Genomic DNA, 22,753 nt, shown 5'->3' on the forward strand with positions numbered 1-22,753 from the left:
ATATTCACAATGTCACCCGTTTTCAGTGTCATGAAAGTCCCAGAGAATACTACCCAGTCTCTGAACCAACACAATCCTCGGCCTGAGAAGCCAATCACTGTGTTCATCACCCTCTGTTCCAGGATGACCCCATTCCCTGTCCACTTGGCACTGGGCTGATTTCAGTTTTGCTTCACAGTTGCGCAAAGCATTTACTGAAAGATGAAGAATAATGGCTACCGGAATAGAATTTCTCTCTGATGTGGCCTGAAACCTCCAGGTGAGGGCAAGCCCCAGAGGACAGGCTGAAAGGAAAAAGTTCATCAGCAAGGATTAACTGATGGAATTTTCCTCCAGATATTACATGCAGTTTTGATGCCTCTATCTCCCAGGTTTCCTCTGTCCCATTTTCTCAGATAATTAAAATTGGTTTCTTCACTTTGCAAACTTCTTCCTCCAAAAATTGTCTTCCATCATTTCATTCAAATACAGGTATTATTTATTTATTGTTATTTTCCTTGAAAATAGACAACTCTGAAGTTCATGAATAAAGGTTTAATAGTGACATGTGTACAGATAACCCTTGGTGGTGTGTTTCTCCTCATTTGTGATACCCTGGAAAAATGCTATGTTTGAGGCCACTTAGACAAGTGTGGAAACTTGGCCAAGAATACAGGGTGCTTCCCAAGTGGTTCAGGACAAATTGAACAGTTAAGATTGGATATATTTCTCCATATGTGTAAAATATTCTCAAGAATTGATTGTGGAATATCATTTTATTTATTTGTTTATTTATTTATTTATTGCTCTCATGCTACTGTTCAACTGTAACAAAAAACTCAGACATAAACATATGGCAACTATAAGTTTTAAGCCTTATTTTATTACAATAGAATATTTTATATTCTGCATTGTTTTCAGTTATAGAAAAGAACATTCTGTAGTATCATTAATTTTATTGACTATAGCTGTTAGACAGTATACAGTTTTATTAACTTTTGCATTCTGATAAAAAATATTTCAACACTGAATTGAAACGTAGTTTCATCAAAACAGTCTCTGACTTCCATTCTCATAGAATTGCTTCCTGACAAGCAATTTACCAAAATGGTGTCTGTTATTGTTCAGGTTCAATTCAAAACAAGATGCTAGTGTATTGGGGAAAGGATCTTAAAGACAGAAGGATTATTTTTAAATAAAATGGCCCCTTTTGAATGAAGGCACACGAGGACGGAGAGGAATGGGGTCTTGGAGACAATAAACACAAACTGACTTTTAACTCAGGGACAGAAGCCAAAAATGCAGACTCCCAATTGCGTACCTTGTGGCTCTATTTCTCAAAGAGTCTGTTTGGGGTGGCAGACCCCTTTGCCGCAGAAGTATTTTTCAAACTTTATCTCGTGCCTCTTTTTATAAATAGAAAAATCTAATAGCGATATTTCACTGCTTATCAGTGAATTCTGATCTACAACGTGAGTACACATCTCACCGGAATGAGGCTCAGCCACCAGGCCTAGCATCAAAAACCATAAGATCCACACACCGTGGAGAACCCGGGGACAAGAAGAAAGTACGGGGTGGGAGGTAGTTATAGGATGCAGGCTTGTGCTGGGTGACTTGGGGCAGGACCGCAGGCAGCATGATTTTGCTTTGGATTCACCGCTGTCAGGGGTTCACTGTGACGATGGGCATCTTTGTTTTTATGACGGGTGTAGATGGAACAAAACAGGGCTGCAGTTGTGATTAGTAGAGGTCACGATTCATGTTAGCCTGGACAGGGAACTTTCTGTTCTTTTTGTGGCTTGCATAGTGGTCCCAGTATTGCTTGTGATCACAAACAGGCAGTGGCCTCAGAGATTGTGTGTGGTCAACAGGAGGACAGCCAGCTCTCAGGTTGGGTAGCAACCAGGTGTCAGCATCAGAGCTGCTCGATATCTTTCTCACAACCTTCAGGCCAAATGATGTCCCCACCAGCTGGAATATATTATTAAACTTTGTCCTTTGCTGTATAGTCTCTTTTTTTCATTTCCAAATGGACAGTTATAATATTAGACATGCTGGGGAAGTGTCAGCACTCCCTCCAGCCGCAAACTGCTCTCCCATCCCCACCTCCCACCTCGGAGAATCACTGGTCCAATGGGAAGACCCCTGGGAATGAGGCCATCTGCTGGGTCTTATTACCAGCTCTGCTCTCAGACCGTGGTGCAAACTCCCATTCCCCTCTGTTCCCTCCCAAGTCTTTCTGTACAGAATGAATTGTTTAATTGTATGTTTTCCTATGGTATATGAACATTTTTTTTATTATGGTAACATGAGATTTACCCTCTCAGGTTAAATCCTTTAAATCATTGTTTAAAATGAATGGATTACATTGTTTAAAGTTAGCAGTGCATAATCCAGCACCATTAACTATAGGCACCGCTTTGTGTGGCAGATCTTTAGGACCTGGGCGTCTTACATGACACACTTTAAACCTGTTTAACAGCAGCTCTGCACTTTCCGCTCCCCTAGCTCCTGGCAGCCACCAACTGCTCTCTGCTTCTATAAGTTTCTCTCTTAATTGCTTCTTATGCGTGGGACCATGCAGCATTTGTCCTTCTGTGACAGGCTTATTCCACTTAGCGTAATGTCCTACGGGTCCATCCATGTTGTTGCAAATGGCAGGACTTTCTTCATTTCTAAATGGCTGAATAACATTCCATTGTAGGTATGCACTATACTATGTATCCATTGGTGGACATGGAGGTTGTTTCCATAGCTAGGCTATTGCAAATAATGCTGTTTTGTACATGGTGGTGCAGATATCTCTCCAGGATACTGATTTCATTTCCTTCAGATAAATACCCACAAGTGGGATTGCTGGATCATATGGTAGTTCTATTTTTAATTTTGCTATTAAATCACCATGGCCATTTATAAATAATTCTTTATGTAACAGCTTTTCTTACTACAGTCTGAGGTCATTGAGGATAAGTACAAGTTCTTAGTCATCTCATTATCCCTGGCGCAATGATCTGGGTGCTTAATTAATTGTAAATTCATGAATATCACTCAGTCCTCATAAAGCACTAATTCTCCATATGCCATGTTTTCCTCGTCAGAAATGGGAATACGGGGTGATCCTCAGGGTTGACATGAAGATGCGTGTAGATGTGAAAGTGCTCCCTAAATCGTCCACTACAGAGACTGTGAAAGGCATTATTAATTTCCACATTAACATAAATTCTTTCTAGACTCATCTTAAATTCTATTTTCAAGGAAATATCATGGCTTCACGATGCACATGCAGATGGTTGTGTTGTGTGTCTTGCCTCTAGCTGTTCCTCGGACCAGTGACACCCAGTGCAGCTCTGTCCCTGAGCCCAGATATGGGAGGAGAATTGGTTTGGAGTTTTCAGCAGGCTCCATCGTTCGCTTTGAGTGTAACCCAGGATACCTACTGCAGGGCTCCATGGCCATCCGCTGTCAGTCCGTGCCCAACGCTCTCGCTCAGTGGAATGACACAATCCCAAGCTGCGTAGGTAAGCGTGTGTCCCTAAGGTGGGATAACTTGAACGTGGTCCTCCATCCCGGGTTCACAGCGGCACTATAGAGCTGCTCTTCAGTCCACATGAACTGATCCATGCCCCAGACCTATTTAAAGGGCAGTTTATCAGAAATAATTGAGTAGCAGCCAAACCCTAAAAATTATTGTTTCATGGAACAACTCATCAGATTAACAAGTATGAAACATGTTTTCCTTCTCGATACTTATTAACTATGCCATCTCAAGCCATGGGTTTACAACATAATTTCATTTGGGGGAAAAATCACTACAATGTTGATTTGTTATATTACTTGTGTAATGCTCTTTTAATAAACTGGTGCTGATGAAAGTCTGAAAAGTAATAGGTTAACGCAACCTGAATAACAATACCATTGTTAGTTATTGTTTATTTACTTCATTTTGTGTAAGAACCTCCAGTGCAATCATGATTTAGCACTTGAATTCATCTGTGCATTTTAAGCGTCTCTTCTCCTCTCTGGATTTGTTCATAAATCCCATTAATATCATTTTGAGTTGCATGTCTGCATATAGAAAACTCTGCAGAACTTCTTAAATTGTAGTAGATCAATTACTCTAAACAGAATTCACTTCAGAGATGACATCATTAGACAGTGCCTAAAACTTAGCAGCATAGCAGATAATAATCTATGGTATTGATCATTTAAAAGAGAACAGACTAGGTGGGAGGGAGACGCAAGAGGGAGGAGATATGGGGATATATGTATATGTACAGCTGATTTACTTTGTTATAAAACAGAAACTAACATACCGTTGTAAAGCAATTATACTCCAATAAAGATGTTAAAAAAGAAAAAAGAGATAGAACAGACTAAATTTGACCTTGGCTAAAAATGCCATTTAAAGTACCATAGTCCATGTAAAATATCTCTTAATAGCTGGTCACACAGTGAAAGAACACTAAGTACAAAATGAATGTTGTTCTTCACTGTACTTTATTTTTACTAATTATGGGTTTGTCTTTTAGTCCCCTACAGTGGCAATTTCACTCAGTGGAGAGGTACAATTTTTTTTAACATCTTTATTGGAGTATAATTGCTTTACAATGGTGTGTTAGTTTCTGTTTTTATAACAAAGAGAGGTAAAATTTTATCCTCCGGCTACCCTGAACCATATGGTAACAACTTAAACTGTATATGGAAGGTCATAGTTACAGAGGGATCAGGAATTCAGGTAAGTTCTCAAAGCCCAGAGTCTACTAATAAACAAAGCTTGTGTCCATGGGTTTTTCCTTTCTTTTTTTCCCCCTTTTTGTATTGGTTATTCTAAATACATAAACCATAACCTGTTTCTCTTTTCTTACCATTTCTACAAAGTGTTTCTAATCATATTTCTTCATTTGAAATAAAAATGATAGATTTTTAGAATAAAATCTATCAGAAGTGCTATTTGTAGAAGTTTTTGGATGTTTCCATGATCTATTTTCTTTGGTTTTGCTTTTCTCTTACATGTATAGTTTTAATTTCATGAAAACCCTATTGGACTAGTCTAATTTTATTAAGCAAAAAATAAATATTAAGTTACTATTATTGTTTGGTAGATTCAAGTCATCAGTTTTGCCACAGAGCAGAACTGGGACTCTCTTGAGATTTATGATGGCGGTGATGTGACTGCACCGAGACTAGGAAGTTTTTCAGGTAAGATGGCACCAATCCCCTTGTTTCTGTGAATCAGAATCATCAAACACTGACAAAATGCAAGAGAACACTCAATGCTGACATTTCTCTAGGAGACTCTTCTATATACATAACAGTTTCTCTAGTGTTGGGAGTCTTAGAACAAGAGCACCAAAACGCAGGTGTGAAGGAGAAAGTTTTGTCGTCCATGAGCAGGAGGGCTGATGTGAAGGCAGCGGGTCACTTTTGTCGGACCCCCGAGCTGGAAAGAAAGAGTGGATTATTACCCTGTGGACCCAACAGGGTGTCTCACTGAAGTTAATTGTGTGAGGGGGTGGGGGGAATGAACTTCAGATTGGCTGATTTTCCTTTTCTCATATGCTTGTTGGACGAGTTTGGCACAATTGGGGACCATGTAAGGAGGTGGTGGAGCAAAGGGGTAGGGATACAGATGGAAGGTTGGGGACACACATGAGAACAAGAACATAAGTAAACATATGGAAGATGATGTGAACTGGCTTTCTCAATGACTGATAAGGGAGTTGGAAAAATGGAAATGAGGAAGGCTGGCATGGAGCTGGTTGTGGCAAATTTGAATTCGAGATATTGGTGTGAACTCATGGTCTTCATACGTATAGCTGTAGACATAGAGGAGAATATAAGTGTGGATGTAGTTGTGTGTGTGTGTACATATTTCCTACCTCTGTCTTTTGAGAGGTGTAACACAATAATCCCAGTAGCCATGAACCCAGCTTATACCCAATTCTAGGTTTCTAGATATCACTTTCCATACCATTCTCCCTTAAAGGAACTAGTGCTTCTTGGGGAGTTGCTGACTCCAAGGCTCTGATGGGAAAAGCACACATGATGAACCATTTCGTATAAAATAGAAATGTTTGGATCCATACTGAGGTAAATAGATACATGTGTGAATGGGATGAGTGAAAGAGAAAGCCTTCCCTTGCAGAATCCAAACTAATAAATCTAGAAGGAGATGGAATTAGGGAATCACCATTTGGCAACCATTAGGACAGTAAATGATTCACATTGGAACATCAGTGAATGCTAAAACTAACATGTGAGATTTTGGTGAGGAACAGAGAGCCACAGTCTCAGTGCATCTCCCTACCCAGTCCTCATTCACTTCAAAGGAGGAAAGAAATAACTCAAGAGTCGAGAAGCCTGGCAGACACCACCTTCCTCAGGCAGTCATGTTAAGATCTCCAGTATCAGGACACCTGTGCACTGGTGAACTGATAAACCTGCTCTCAAAACAAACATCTGAACAAATAACTTGATTTGGCTTAGAATTGCAGTTGCTGTGGTGTGTAAATACCCCAACCAGGGCTGATTTCAAACAACCAGCATGATGTCACTAAAAGCTGAGTTTGAGAGGAAGTGCCCTGAATTAGCCTCTGGAAGTGTCCCAAGGTAGTTCCCTCACACCCCTGAGAACTGGCAAACATGGTGACCTCTGAAGAATACAGCATCACATTTTGATATTCTTGCCAAAAATACATCACCATCTGAATCTAGTCACAGAGAACATCAGACATTCTCTTTGGAGGTTATGTTGCTAAAGAAAAATCATTTTATTAAATGCCTTCATCTTTTTTGGAGGACTGGTTTTGAAGTTTGTCTGCACTGAAACTTACGGCAGTGAAAACATCTGATTTATTACTGCACAGCAGCCCTGCATGTTTTGTTTTGTTTTTTTAAACTACTCACTCCCAATCTTTTGTAATGCCATTTTCTAAACTTATGTTTGAGTGTAGTCTCAGCTTAAATGTATATTGATATAATACTAAAATCGTGAGAACCCCCTATGTAAACAACAACAACAACAAATCCTTTCAGGCATGCATTTGATTAACTTATAAAATGTTAAAGAAAAATATTTCACGGGGCTTCCCTGGTGGCGCAGTGGTTGAGAGTCCGCCTGCCTATCCAGGGGACACGGGTTCGTGCCCCGGTCTGGGAGGATCCCACGTGCCGCGGAGCGGCTGGGCCCGTGAACCGTGGCCGCTGAGCCTGCGCGTCCGGAGCCTATGCTCTGCAACGGGAGAGGCCACAACAGTGAGAGGCCCACGTACCGCAAAAAAAAAAAAAAAAAAAAAAAAAAAAAAAAATTTCACGTGAGCAATTTTTATTAAATTTTATCATGGTAAAATTTGTAAAAATAATTTTTTTGAATTATAATTTTCTAAGATAAAAATTGATTTTGAAAAATATTTTCACACAAAAAGTGGCTTGTGTCTTTCAAAGGTATCAAGTTCTTGAAAGGGAAAGAAAGACTAAGAAACTATTCCAGACAAAAAATACTAAAGGGAAGTAATCATGGACAGAGTACTTTTGCTGGAAAACCCATTATTTGCAGATTGTCAAAATTCCAGTGATTTCTGTAGAATACATAGTACTGTTGCACCTGTGTTAGTTTTTTTGTTTGTTTGTTTTGGGGGTTTTTTTTAGAACTGCTCTGTTTGAAGAAATGCACGGTGAGTTTTTACAAGAAATGAGTCATCATGTCTACAACTTGCTCACAGAGGGTTTAGAATAAAATAATTTTATACACATATGTATTGTGGAAACATAGACATAGATATCATTATTATGTAATATATAGCCAGATAGTGGGTATATGGGAGTTTTCTGTACTATATTTGCAAACTTTAATTTAAAAATTATTTAAAATATTTTAAAAAGAGTCTTTTTTACCTTTATATGGAAGAAATGACACATCAGCCATGAAATCTGAATATGTTTTAAAATGTTTAAAATATGTTTTGCACTTTTTTGTTCCTATGATACTTTCAAAATATTTACAAAGGAGAATCTGAACCCATTTTAAATGTTAGTTGTTGACTGAAAACAAACAAGAATGGGTAGTTGTTAGACGTACATATTTCCGGAAAAATGATTGACTGATTTCTTGAATAAATTAAATTTTTTGATTTTCCTTTTCTGTCTGGATAGCCATGTGTATGTAGGACTCACATTGTAAGCAATTTAAAATCATTTTGGGAAGTAGACAGCTTATGAATTTTAAGTGGATAAGACAGAACAAAATTCATACCAATTTGTAGCTGACAACTGGGATTAAAGGACAGTAAACATCCATGTGCTGTGAGTGGAGTCTGCAGAGCTGTAATGCAACTTCTCAGCTTTCTGTGTGTGCGGTTCTATCTAGGTCACAGTGAGACAATGTGATCAAAAGTATTCTGCCTGTGGCAACAGTTTTTTTAAAAATCTCTCAGTTGCATTTTGAACGATGGGAATAAGCTTCTTCTGAGAGCCCATTCTGAGCAGAGCCCTAAGCGGGAGCCCCCTGCAGGGGCACGCAGGGCAGGACTCTCTGTGGCTGCAGCAGGTGCTGGCTGCCTATCATCCTCCCAGCACCCCCAGCACGCCTAATCTGCCACCTGGGACATTGAGATCCAGCATCTTTTGTAGGAAAACAAATGACTATATATCATCACAGAAGTACAAACAGGACTGTCGTTCATGAATGTACTTGCTGCAATTAATAAGAACATTTAGAGGGGATGTGATAATCCACAAAGAACTTTCACACACACAGCATATGTATGGCTCACATATAAGGGATGTACTATTATCTTTATTTTACAGAATTAGAACATATTCAAATGTTTTCAGTGACAGAACTGATTGTGTCAGAGTCAGGAGTGGAAGCAGTTTTTCTGATTCCACTGTAACACGGTTAGGGAAGATAAACAAAAAGTCAAAAATGTGTGCTGAGTATCTGTGTGTGGAAATGACTTGACTGGAGGCTGGAGGCTATTAAATACACTGATTACCTGAAGTTACAGGTAAAACCAGGCAGAAAGTAGTACTGATATTATAATTAAAACTTACCTGGTTAGATAACATTGTTCTTTCTGCAGACATTATCCAAATATACAAAAATAATACATGAGTGAGAGGACAACAAATGTCATACAATTTGAACAAAAATGGGTTAAAACTGGAGTTTTTGGTGGATGTCTCCTTCTTGTCTTGAGGTCACCCCACTTTGCAACATTCCCTTATCTGCACCCCATTAGCTATTAATTAGTTTCAAGGAATAATCTGTCTTTATATGTGTCTGCTGACCAGCAGGAATAGGCTTATGTTTCCCCCTCCATGACTGTGCAATTAAAAAATGTCTATGTATGTATGTATGTATATATCTATCTAACTTCATTCATCAAACCAAGGTCAGATAACAAAGGGGTTAAATCTGAAGACATTTTCTAAATGTTTATCATTCAGCAACCCCTTAGAGTGTCTCATAGTGAATTGTATGTTAATGGTTCTGCTCTGAAAAGACCCCCACCTCCTAGAGACAGCCCCACCTTGGTAGGCAGGGGAAATGGATTGAGACACAGACCCTCAAATCTCAAGTGGGGAATCTAGCTTCCAAAGAATACACACGTGTGAGCATACACATGCATGCACGCACACACACACACACACACACACACTCAGGGTCTTTAAGGGGTGGACCTGGTGTTTTCTTTTGTCCTCCATTTATCACTGTTCTTTCAAAACAGTCTAGTAACACTCCTTATACTGATTTGCCAAAGACACAGTCAGTATACACATTACTAGTTAAAGCACATCTTCAAACTGAGGGTGAAACTATAAACCCAAAGAGTTTTTAAGAGACTCTACATGTTAATCCAAAGTCAAGAAGACCTTAATATATTTTTAGAATATATTTTTAGGAATCAATAAAAACTCATAGTCACTTGGAATAGGATATTTTATTGGGATGTTATTTGCATCTCACTCCACTGGTATTTTTCCCAACCTCATTCCATTCGAGAGCCAGTTCTTTGCTTGTACCTTAGCCTAGATGGAGAAAACCCTCTCTTCCCTCTGCTCATGCAAGAATCTCAGCTTTTGAAAGCAGAGGGGGTGGTGATGAAGTGCTTTAGGAGACTGACAGTAAAGACAGTTAGAGAGTTCCCCAGGCCTGGGCTCCCTCTGGGAATTTAAGTTATCATTGAATTCCTGCAGGGTCACATGGAGGTGGCAGGACCTCAGAAGGATGGTGGTAGCCTGATGCACTTAAAGACCGAGAGCATCTGTCAAAGGCCTTGGAACTGTGGTGGCTATTTCAGACAAGAGTTCTAAGTGGCAACTGCTTTGAAGATTAGGAGCAGCAGACTGATGAGAACCTTGACATTTCCATATTTTGTACGGCAAGGTCTGTCTGCTCTTCGTCCTTAAGTATTTAATGAAGATCAAGTCTTTGAGGCTTTATCTTAATCAGGGGAATCTCTGCTTTGCACCAGGTCAGAAAGTAATTGATTTATTTGGAGAGGTGGTTAAAAGGCTCATCTGGCTGGTAAGCACGTATTTATTGATGAATAAGTAAAAGGCTTAGTTTGAGAAGAGTGGAGATTTTTGAATGAGTAGGAATAAGAAAGGCAAAATGGATAGAGGAGAGGGAAGGAGCATCCCAGACTATGATTATGGGAACACCTTGAACAGGAAAATTAGTTGTGAACTAGAGTAGTGAGAAGCAGCTAGAAATGCAGGTAGTAGTTAGATCAGGCAGGGTCTTTAGGTCAAATCAAGGAGGCTGAAATTTTATCCTAAGATGACCAGGAATCTAGGAGAACTGTAACATGACATAATCATGTATCCATCTTAAAAATAGCTTTCAGACTCCTGAGTGGAGAATGAATTAGATTGAGGCAACAATAGATTCAGGAAACATGTTAGGAGTATGGTACTATCCCATCATTCTGCTTAATAGCACTGGTGTCTTGTGCAGGGATGATGGTGGTAAAGATAGAGGGATGGAGTGAGTGAAACCAAGAAGGATGGGGGAGGCTGGCTCGTTAGGGCCTGACGGCTGCCTGTAGGCCAACACAGGTCACAGAGAGGGAGGGGGCCTCTGATGGGAGGACTTCAGCGGGTGTTAGCAGTGTGGATGGACGTGGGAACACAGGAGGTCAACCAGGATCTGCAGGGATGATATGAGTTGAGTTGTGTTCACGTCATCTTCCAAGAGCCTTTGACAACCAAGTGATGGGACAGATGGCTGGAGTCCTTACCTGGAGTCATTGGTTTAATTACAGCTGTTGGAGGATCTTAGAATCATTTAAGAAGAGAGTGGGGCTTCCCTGGTGGCGCAGTGGTTGAGAGTCCACCTGCTGATGCAGGGGACACGGGTTCCTGTCCCGGTCTGGGAAGATCCCACATGCCGCGGAGCTGCTGGGCCCGTGAGCCATGGCCTCTGAGCCTGTGCGTCCAGAGCCTGTGCTCAGCAACGGGAGAGGCCACAATGGTGAGAGGCCCGTGCACCGCAAAAAAAAAAAAAAAAAAGAAGAGAGTGAAGGGTGACAAAGGATATTATCCTTGCAATATTCTTCATCTGGCTTGGATAATTATCAGTTTATTCCCTTGTTTTGTTATTTAAAGTTATATTTCTTTCTTTATACGTTAGCATCATCTTCATTTAGTAATTTGCCTGCATCATGATGAGTTTTATGTGATGGATATTTCCTTCACATATAGGAAGTGTGTACTTATTCAGAGAATGATTTGAATACAGTAGAATATCAAGCATGTACGCTTTAGGTAAAAAGGGATTTAAGCCAGCTTATTGTTTTCCTACATTATAATACATTCTGTCCAAACGTTTTACATTTCTGGATAATTAACATGCGCTTTTCCTTGGCACCTTGGGTACCATGGCTTTTTTGTCACCCTGGTCCTCAGCATCACTAAATCTCCTCATTTGTCAGCTGCTATAATGTAGGTTAGAACATTTTAATTAAATGAGGCATTATGTAAAATAAACCTGTATTTTCCTTTCCATGTGTGTTTCATTGAAATAATTTGCAGATCTCAGAAAGAAGATTATTCAGTATGAGTCACACAGGGATAGAGAAGAGAATATATGGTCAAAAGCAACCTCTTCTGGATAATATATTGTATCAGATCTACAGTCTAACTGCTTCCCCAACCTCCATACGACTTACATGTTGAGACTTTGTCCCCTCTTTGTTCATGACAAGTAAAAAAAAAAAAAAAGCAAATGGTTATGTTGATAAAAGAAAGCAATGTGAAGAATCAAATGAATGGTAAAGCATAAAAATTTGTGTGTTTTCACTGATATGATAAAGAGATGTCACATCTGCCTGAGGAGGGCAGAGAAAATGTGGAATTTCTTACTGGACCTGGAAGAAGAGAGTGGCTAAAAGTATAACCATCAAAGTCAATACTTGGGTTAAATATGTGACGATCAGACAAGTTAAAGGGATCTATAAACCTAAACAAATATCCTCAGTGACTTTTTTTGAAGTATAATTGACTTACAATATTGTGTTAGTTTCAGATGTGCAGCAAAGTGATTCTGTTAAATATATCTATATTTTCAGATGATTTTTCCATTATAATCTGAAAATTGTAAGTTATTATAAGTTATTACAAGTTAATGAGTATAGTCCCTGTTTTCTACAGTAAATCCTTGTGTTTATCTATTTTATATACAGCAGTGTGCATCTACTAATCCCAAACTCTTCATTTATCCCTCCCTCCCTCCCTCCCTCTCTCCCTCCCTCCCTCCCTCTCCCCTTAGGTAACCATGAGTTTGTTTTCTATGCCTGTGAGTCTATTTCTGTTTTGTAAATAGATTCATTTGTACTATATTTTAGATTTCACACATAAGTGGTATCCTATAACATTTGTCTTTCTCTAACATATATCACTTAGGATGATATTCTTACCGATTTTATAATGTGAAGAGTGAACGCATCACTGATGTTAAAGCTCAACGTGCATCACTTCTCACAGGTACCATGATGCCAGCACTGCTCAACAGCACATCCAATCAGCTCTACCTGCATTTCCAGTTGGATATCAGTGTGGCAGCTGCTGGCTTCCACTTGGAATACAAAAGTAAGGTCACCTGTTTCTGCATCTGGCTTTCACTGGGATACTTAGTAATTTTCTTAAAGGGAAAATAGATCCTTGCCCTTATTACACAGTGAAATTTTATTCTAAAACTATGTTTGGAAGTTACAAGAACTTGGGTGTTACAAAACCGATCTCTATGAACTATGTTATTATGTTATATAATTTTATAACAATTATAATATTTATAATATAGAAATTTATATTAATTTATAATATATATGATATATTTATAATATAAATAATTATATATTCTTATATTGAACTATTTTTTATTATATTATATATTATAATTATATTATGAAAGACAATAGGGAAATGAAGAATTTAGTATCTGGAATAATTAGATAAAACATCGACTATGCTTTCAGGTGTTTGTGTTAAAAAAAAGTACAAAATAACCATTTGTAATATTACTAGTTTTCTTGTGAGTGATAGCAAATATTCATGTTAAGTTTCCAAAAATGTAGAAAGTCATAATTTCCAAATAGATTATGGTCATAAGCCCTTTCTATTTCTAGTCTCAGAGGCTGGTAGAATCAGACTCGCAAAGAGCAGCCACTTTAGTGCCTGCCTTTTTGTATTATTCATTTTAATTGGAAGAAGGTAATGCAAAGTAGATGCTAACCTTTTAAAAATGGATGTGAGACTGAGTTAATAGTCTGATAAATGGGATGACAAAGGTCAAACTCACAAATCTTCTTTGGTGTTTGATTATGCAGGTAAACCTTGTAATAGTGAAATAAGAATTTCCAATGAGAGTAAAGTTTATTTTAGGACATGTTTTCAAACACTAAAAATGCTTAATGTTGATATTCATCTCCTTTAAGAAGTTACAAATAAGCAAATACAAGGATAAGCTTTAATAAGTGATCCTTTGAACTGAAATAAACAGTTTGCTGGGGTGTAAATGCAGGCATGCTTTTGAACGGCCAGATTTCCAGCTGACGATAAATATTCTGAACCAGACACAAACCACAGGGTTGTTTTGCATTCAGGTTAAATTGCCCTACTTATTACAGGCATTTGTATGCAAGTTTATTCCAATTTATTTGAATAGAACTACTTTAGTGATAGCGTAAAATGATACTATGGATGATATTTATGTAGGATATGTCTGGAAAAATCTGCTACTTTGATACATTTTGTGAACATCTGTAATACAAAACTATAAACCTTATTTATGATAGTGTTAATAAATTCACTAATATTTTTAGCAGTGTTAGAATTGATGAATGTTCTTATTTCTTCCTCTCAAAGTTATCTTGTGGCTTCTGGCTCTTCACTTGCTCCTTATAGAAAGAGATGCTAGTAAAATAATTAGTCTACAATTACTGTGTACAATTATCTGTGTACTCACACAAACTTCAGCTCCAACAATATAGTAATTACCTACATTTCACTTTATTCTCAACTGATAAAATTCAGTAAAAGAGAGACGCACATATTTCTTACTGAAATTAATCTTGTTCAAGAATCTTAAGGCCTTGTTTCATTACTCAATGTATTTATTTTTTACTTGGCCACATGGAACGCAACATTTTCATTCGTGATTTTCTTTTCTGAGAGGTTGTTTTCAGACGCTAACAGCATTCTGAAGTTCATGACATTACCTTCCATGTACTTAGAGGCAGTCATTTCTCTGTTCTAATTCTTTGTGTCAGTTTAAAATTTAGATTATACAAAGTGTTGATAGAATTAATCTTATTAAGGTGAACACTTAACAGCAGAAGGACTGTTGAAGTAAGTTTTCAAAAGATTATCTAATGTTCTTAATCTATTAACATATTTTTTCATCAACCTTAAAATGTGTATTGCCAATCCACATGTGTCTAAATTCAGACTTTTTGCTACAATATATATCCATGTAATAATAGTAAAAACAACAACAAGCACACATTTATACCTGGCCCTGCCCTAAACGTGTTATGGCTGCTTACTCATTTATCCTCAAAAAACACCATTTTTGAGGTGTGCTCAGTTTTTAAAGGAGAAGGAACAGAACCTAGCTTGTGTTCAGCCTGCCCAGGTCAGAGTCAGACTGCTAACGACTTACAGAATGAACACAGGTTGACATAGATGTATTTCACCACAAATGCAGTTTACTGAGCACCTGTCCAAATATCCCAACTGTCCAATCAGAGCACACAGACTGCCCTTCTTTATAAGTGGTGACACCACCTGTCACTAGTAGCTGAATGGCAGGTGGAAGATAAAGAAGCTTGGGAGTCAGTCTTGGAGATCCAGTTCTAGATCCAGCTCTGGCTCTAAAACCTGAGCTGTATGGCAAGTCCACACCTGCTTCCATCTGAGGAGTCTGAGTTTTCACATATGGAGGTGAAGGCTAGGCCCTGTTAATTGTAACGGTCCATAATTCCAAACGAACACTGATAGGAACTTCTCAAACAAAAAACAAACACTTTACTGAAGGGATAAGTTGTAAAATATTAATGATAGCGAAAGTGATTCCCAGGAGGTCCGGTGTGGTATGTGTGATCTAGATTCTCTGTGATCCAGCTAAAAGGTCAAAAGACCAGCATCTTTGAATGCTTCATACAAGCCTGTCGCCATCTAGACAGCTTTCATATTATTGGACTTGATTGGAAATTTGAGTTAAGCAGCAGAAGAATACAAGCCTCACTCTTGCTGTGAGCTCCGATCCATCTAGACAGCTTTCATATTATTGGACTTGATTGGAAATTTGAGTTAGGCAGCAGAAGGATACAAGCCTCACTCTTGCTGTGACTTTCATATTATTGGACTTGATTGGAAATTTGAATTAGGCAGCAGAAGGATACAAGCCTCACTCTTGCTGTGAGCTCTGATCTGAAGAAAAAGAAACAAATGAAAACTTTAGATTTCTGGGAACTTTAAATTATAGATATGGGAACAATGATGACGTTGGTTTATCTTGGAAAATACAAAATCTGACCTTGAGGAATATAGCATGGAACCTGCTCCTGGGGAGCAATATGGCAGTAACTGTTCTTGGATTCAACATGAAACAATATATACAGTCTTGCCTCAGTATCCGTGGGACATTGGCTCCAGGAGCCACCCGCCGCCCCTTCCCTCATGGATACCAAAATCCACAGGTTCTCTGGTCCCTTAAATGAAATGCTGTTGCATTTACATCTAACCTATGCACATTCTCTCATATACTTTAAATCATCTCTAGATTACTTATAATAACTAATATGTTGTAAATGCTACATAAATAGTTGTAAATAGAAAGGAAATACTATGTAAATTGTTGCCAACCTGCATCAAATTCAAGTTTTGTTTTTTGGAACTTTCTGGAATGTGTTTTTTCAAAAATTTTTGAACCGTGGTTGGTTGATTCAACAGATTCAAAACCCATGGACACAGAGGACACAATTTACAACTGTATATGTAAATATTTATAAACAAGTTTATTTCAGTGGAATTTGGTGGGAGGACGACAAATAAGATTAAACACATGAGCACTGTTGAAGTGTTTGTACTGATCCTATTTGTATCTTGTTGATTTTTTCCCTCTTTTCCTGACAGCTTTTGGTTTAACTGAGTCTTTTTATTGCTCCAATTTATCTCCACTATGAACTTACTAGATAAACTCTTAAAAATGTTAATGGTCTCCCTAGACAAGTTTAAAATATACATCTTTAATATAACACAGCTTACCTGCAAATAATATTATGTCACTTAATGGGTAGTGAAACTTACAAGCATATACTTCTAATTTCCTCCTTCCATCCTTTATGTTATTATTGTCTTACATATTATTTTTACATGTTATAAAGCCCACAAAACTTTTTACTGCTTTTGCTTTAGATATTGATCTTTCAGACTGGATAGAAATGAGAAAACTAAATATTTTATATTTACCTGTTTTTAGCACTTTTGGAGCTCTTTATTTCTTTGGGTGAATCCAAGTTTCTCTCTCAAATTTTTCTGTCTGAAGAACTCCTTTTGACTCTTCTTCTAGTACAGGTCTGCAGACAGTGAATTCTCCCAGCTTTTGTTTTTCTGAAAGTCATCATTTTACCTTCATTTTTGAAAGACATTTTGGCTGGGTGTAGAAATCTGGGTTGAAAGTTCTTTTCAGCATGTTAAAAATGCCACTTCATTGTCTTCTTATTTCATAGTTTGTGATGAGAAGTAAGCTGTATTTCTTATGGCTATGCATTTGTCCCTGTTCTCTGGCTTCCTTTAAGAATTTTCTTTATTTTCATCAGGTAGACTGTGGTATGTCTAGATGGATTTGTGTGTGTGTGTGTGTGTGCACGTGCATGTGCACTTGATATTCATCCTGTTCAGGGTACACTTATATTCTTGGATCTAAGGCTTGATGTCTTTTATTATTTATGAAAAATTGTTGACCATTATCATTACAAATATTTCTTTTCCCCCATTCTCTTTTCCTGTTTCTGTTGGGATTTTAATTACATGTCTATTAGGCCTGTTGATATTGTACCACAGTTATTGTTCCTCAGTTCTGTTTTGTTCACACTTTCTCTTTGTGTTCCAGTTTATGTAGTTGCTATTAACCTTTGATTTTCTGAATCTTTCCTCAGCTGTGTTAAGTCTGCTAATGAGTCTATTGAAATAATTCTTCCTCTCTGATATTGTGTTTTGCCCCTTGAATTTCTACTTGATTCTTTCTTATAATTACTGTCTCTCATCAGTAATTACTCCATCTCTTCATGCATGCTGTCTTTTCCACTAGATCTTTTAACATATTTTTTTTTTTTTTTTTTTTTTTTTTGCGGTACGCGGGCCTCTCACTGCTGTGGCCTCTCCCGTTGCGGAGCGCAGGCTCCAGATGCGCAGGCTCAGCGGCCATGGCTCATGGGCCCAGCCGCTCCGCGGCATGTGGGATCTTCCCAGACCGGGGCACAAACCCGTGTCCCCTGCATCGGCAGGCGGACTCTCAACCACTGCGCCACCAGGGAAGCCCTAACATATTTTTTATATTTAATATCCCTGTCTTATATTTCCACTATATGAGTATGAAGAGTCTGGTTACTTACTTCATCTCTAAGCAAAGGGTTATTATTTCTTGAATATTTTATTAAAGGTGGACACCACGAGTAGAACCATAGAGATTGTGGTTAATATTTGTGCCTGGGAATGGGCATCACTTTTGTTAGCCTGTTGAGTCAGGAGTTACACTGGATTTGAGTTCCATTGTTGCTATGGTTACTTTCAGAGCATCAAATTCCTCAGTGGTGAGCTGGCACTGCCAAGTGCCTAATTGGGGGTTTTTTTCTCAGCATCATTACTCCACTCTGATTTGTCAGTCCTCCCTAAACACCTTTTCAAAAGAGGTGGCATCTCCCCCAGTAGTAGACGCTGTTGCTTGTTGCTCGGTGTTAAGCTTACACTGGAGTCAGAGTTGCTCTGTGATTCTCTTCCAGCCTAAGTCAAACCTTGAGAGTCTGCACAGAGTGGGGTGGGGTGTTCTCAGCATTCTTGCCCCCCTCCCAAGGTCATCAGGGTCTACCTGTGGTTGGCCTTTGAGGAGCGTTTGCTGAATGTCCCCTAGGGCTAGGAGACCATGGTCTTGGTGCTGATGTAGCGTCTTTAGCTCATACTAGCTTTCCTGCCACACCCCACATGTAGACTTTCCTTTTCCGTACACGTTTCTCCAAGCTGAAGTGCCCCTTTCCCTGTGCCCTGGAGGGAACAGGTTTTGCTACTCCTCCCCCAGTGGCTTAATACTTTAGTTTTCTAAAAGTGAAAGGGTTCGGGAAGTGCATCGGATGTCCTGCCTCTCTCCACAGAAACATTGATATTTGGTGCTGGTAAGGGAGAGGCTCACTCCAGGCTCCTACCGTGCCCCCAGTATCTCTCTTAATTAGTCAATGGAGGCATGTGGAAGGAAGGACAGACTCCCCTCTGTCTGGGGCCCTGAGCTACTGGAGACCCATGCTCAGGTACTGGCCAATTGCTAAAACGTTAGCTGATGTGACATTGCCTGTGTGTGATTTGGTCCTTTCTCTCCTGTGATCTGTCACAGTGACATTTTGTGTGTCCTCCCTCTCCTTGAAGGCGCTAATCCTTTGGAACTGATGTCATCTAGGTACCTGAAACCTCAGCTCCCTGATGAGTTCAAGAAAGGTTATGATCTTATAGTTCAGATTTTTCTCATTGTTAAAGTGGGAGTGAGGTTGTATTTTACAGATTTCTATATTCTAAGTAGAAATGGAATTCTTTTTATGGGTTTTTAAATTACTCTAGTTCAAGGCTAGATGAATACTAAAATTATTTATTTAGATTAACCATAGAGAAAATTTTCTTGAATGTCCATTTTTTAAGCAAAATTATTTATCCATCTATCTATAACTGTCATCTATCTAGTACACGTAACTTTAAAGTAGTGAGATAGGTTTCTTCATAACTGTGAACAAATTCAGAGATATTTACAGATAAGTTGTATAGAATTAAATGTAATATATATTTACATTACAAATACATTATTAGCAGAATAAACCCATCTAGTTGAGACAATCTCCCTTTAGAAGTTGTTTGAAATAGAAACTACTTATCTCAATTTTTACACATAGCAGTGCTTGTTTAATAGTCACACTTTACATTACTAAAACCTTCTTTATTAAATTAGACTAGTATTGTGCCTGAGCTTACACATAGTTCTGTCTTGCTATGTTGGAAGATACTTAATTTCTGGGTCTGCAGGGAAGCATATAAGACCTCATCAAATGGCATCTATACCAGATTAATGTCATAAACCCAATGAGTGTGTTTGACCTCAAGTGAAAGGCTTCTGCAATTATTCAAACCTATTTAGTGCTGATATATGGCACTGAGTCCAAACAGCACCAAAATAATTCTATATATGAAAGTTTCTTTTATTTCACTGTCTTTCTTGAGATCTTTTTCCTCTCACACTCACTACTGGGAAACCCACTGGAGTTAACAAAATATTTCTAGAGTCTATGAGATATGACATTTGACCCCTGGAAGGCAAGTGAAATAGAGAAGCTACAGTGCAGTGTGAATTTCAGATGTCCTACAGAGCAGAAAGTTAGTTATTTTACTCTAAACAGTAGCCCAACAGAGGACATGGTCTGATGTGGAAGCTATTCTCCCATGTCTAAGACTCTGGCCCTTTGATACAGAACATTATACAGATGGGTCAGAGCCTGGAACATGTAAGCTATGGCCATGACAGCCTCGTGTAAGAGAGAGAAAGTGACAATATTTTTTTTTAATAAAAAGACAATAATATTGCAGTAACACATTTACAATATATTTATTCTGAAAAAGAGGAGTTTGAATTAGTGATTTGTAGTTATTATGAAAAAACTAAAAATTTCAGAGAAAAGTAAATATAGTAACTCTTTCATTGTTTGAAATGAATGCTTATCCTTTACAAGGTAGAGTCAAATGGAGATTTTTTTCACATTTTAGCATGCTTGCAAGTTTGGTGTATTAATTGTCATTAGTTAAAATGATTATTATAAAATAAATATAAAGTATTTTACTATTATAGACTTAAATTTTTTCTCAATATTATTGGACCTGGAGCTGACTGTAATATAGTAGTAGTATTTCAAGTACAACAAGTTCAAAATTTATTATACATGATTAAGTCCTTCTCATATGTATTTAATTTGTAGTTATGTGTATAATGAAAAATAATATTATATAGCATTATATAGCATGAATTTTATAAGATCTCACTCAAACGATAAATACTCAGATGAATAAAAAATAGATTAGAAAAAAAGATAACCTGTCCGTTCTTCAAGTATTTGGTGCAACTTAAAATAAAAATAAGTATACAACAAAGAAATTATTAAAAGAAAGAAAAATTTAAAAGGCAACTAAACTAAAGAGAAAGATATAAATATACTAGCTCCCTATATTAAAATAATTGGTATTGTTAGGCACTAAACTTAGCTTTAAATTTCTGGCAATAAAAGCAAAAAAAGGACATGAAATTTATATAATTATCTTTAAAAAATATAAAATGCAGTAATGAAAAGAGATAAGTTCCTTGCTTGTCTATATTCTAAAAAGTACTTATAATTTACAATTGAAATTGTATGCAAAAAAGGTTTTCTAGAAAATTCAGAAGTGAACTTTATATGACAATCTTGTGTCAGTTTTTGATATAATGGTGAGAGCATAGTATAGTGAACTGCACTAATTCCTGCAGGGGTCTGAGCTGATGGTCAACAGAATATTATCACTATAAAGCTATGTTTATTATGGATCTGCTTTTAAAATACTTGCATTCTGTTTGTTTTCAGTGATCAAGTAAGTATTACATTTCATTTCCTTTGTGGACTCATTTCAAAACAGGCACTCAGAAGGAAGTATGTAATGAGGATTAAAATTCTGGAAAATGACTTAAGTTTTTGAAATGAAAAGTACTACACATTTTTAGTGAGATGTTATCATAGTTGAATACTGACAGCTTGAAATAGCCCTCTACAATTACAGTAATCCTTACAAATACATGCAAATTATTAATGTTTTAATGACACTTTAATACTATATTAATAATACTAATAAGGTTTCTCAACTTGAATGGTGGGCATGAGTAAAAATCACAGGAAATGAAAGGTTGGACAAGATAACACCTCATATACCCCTGGGTGCATTTATGGAGATTTCATCTTGTGCATCCACGGAAGACAGATCTGTACCTCTACCAGAGTGGGCAACCTTCTAAACTGTGTCCATTCGGGGGTGTAATAAAGTTACATTCTTGTATTTAACTCTATATCAATCATGTGTTTATCCATAAAATTTATCTAAGTGCTTTTATTTCAAAGACTCTCCTGAGACCCTTTCAACTCCTGCCTCCTATTAAAATTGCTTTCATTAACATCAATTGATAATTCATGTCTTCCTCATTTCATACCAAGTTCTAATTGCACCAAGGACCATGGAAGAGTTTAAAGTCTTGTATATCTTGACTTCTACCTAACATCACAGAATATTCCAGAGGCCCTTCTGGTAATGTGAAGTCTCTCTTACAAGACTATTCTGGGCATTCAGTAGTAACAGAACTTTGTTTGGTGGGTAACAAGAGAATCCCAGACTTATTTGGGGCTGAATGTAATACACACAAAAAACTGGTAACTGATTAAAACTTTTCTCCTAACAGTGATGTTTTGGCATTTTAACAAGTATTAAATTTAAGTGAAAGGTGCAATATAAACTACTTAATTCCTGGGTTCTTTAGTTGACTCTCTTCTAAAATAAAGGGATTGGAGTACAGTTTTCTTGTTGTCCTTTCATTGTCTTTGGAATTTCAGGCATTAGTGGATTTGTGAAGGGGAAGGGTGGAGTATACAGAACAGACGCTTAATCCTAAACTCTTCGGACCTTCACCTACTGTCCCCGCCACTGATTTAAGAGGTGGGTCCCAACATAAACTCTATTTATCAGCTAGTCTCTGGTTGCTGCTTGAGAGGATCGTCAATCATTAAAGAAATTCTGCTGCTACTCACTCTGCCCATTACTCAGAGAGTTGCCTGCATGAAAAGGAGTTTGGTTTCAAATTATCAGTTGTCTCTTGGTGCATCCACCCTTGTAACTTATTTGAGAGTCATCTCCTCTTGGTGATGATTGCCCCCTCATCCCTGTCCCCTGAAATAAATTGTGGATGTCGCTGCATTCATCTGCATTTATTGGAGCATCTATTATA

At 37.8% G+C, this 22,753-nt stretch overlaps 1 protein-coding gene across 1 annotated transcript in view; it reads left to right on the top strand.

Annotated features, from left to right (window-relative positions):
- Positions 1–22,753, top strand: part of LOC132482980 (CUB and sushi domain-containing protein 1-like) — a 92,720-nt gene that overhangs the window by 32,574 nt on the left and 37,393 nt on the right. The window contains 5 exon segments of the mRNA XM_060088248.1: positions 3,297–3,500; positions 4,512–4,544; positions 4,626–4,717; positions 5,085–5,181; positions 12,970–13,074. Of these exon segments, the coding sequence (XP_059944231.1) occupies positions 3,297–3,500; positions 4,512–4,544; positions 4,626–4,717; positions 5,085–5,181; positions 12,970–13,074 (531 nt within the window).

The sequence above is a fragment of the Mesoplodon densirostris genome (assembly GCF_025265405.1).
Source record: "Mesoplodon densirostris isolate mMesDen1 chromosome Y unlocalized genomic scaffold, mMesDen1 primary haplotype SUPER_Y_unloc_1, whole genome shotgun sequence".
Lineage (NCBI taxonomy): Eukaryota > Metazoa > Chordata > Mammalia > Artiodactyla > Ziphiidae > Mesoplodon > Mesoplodon densirostris.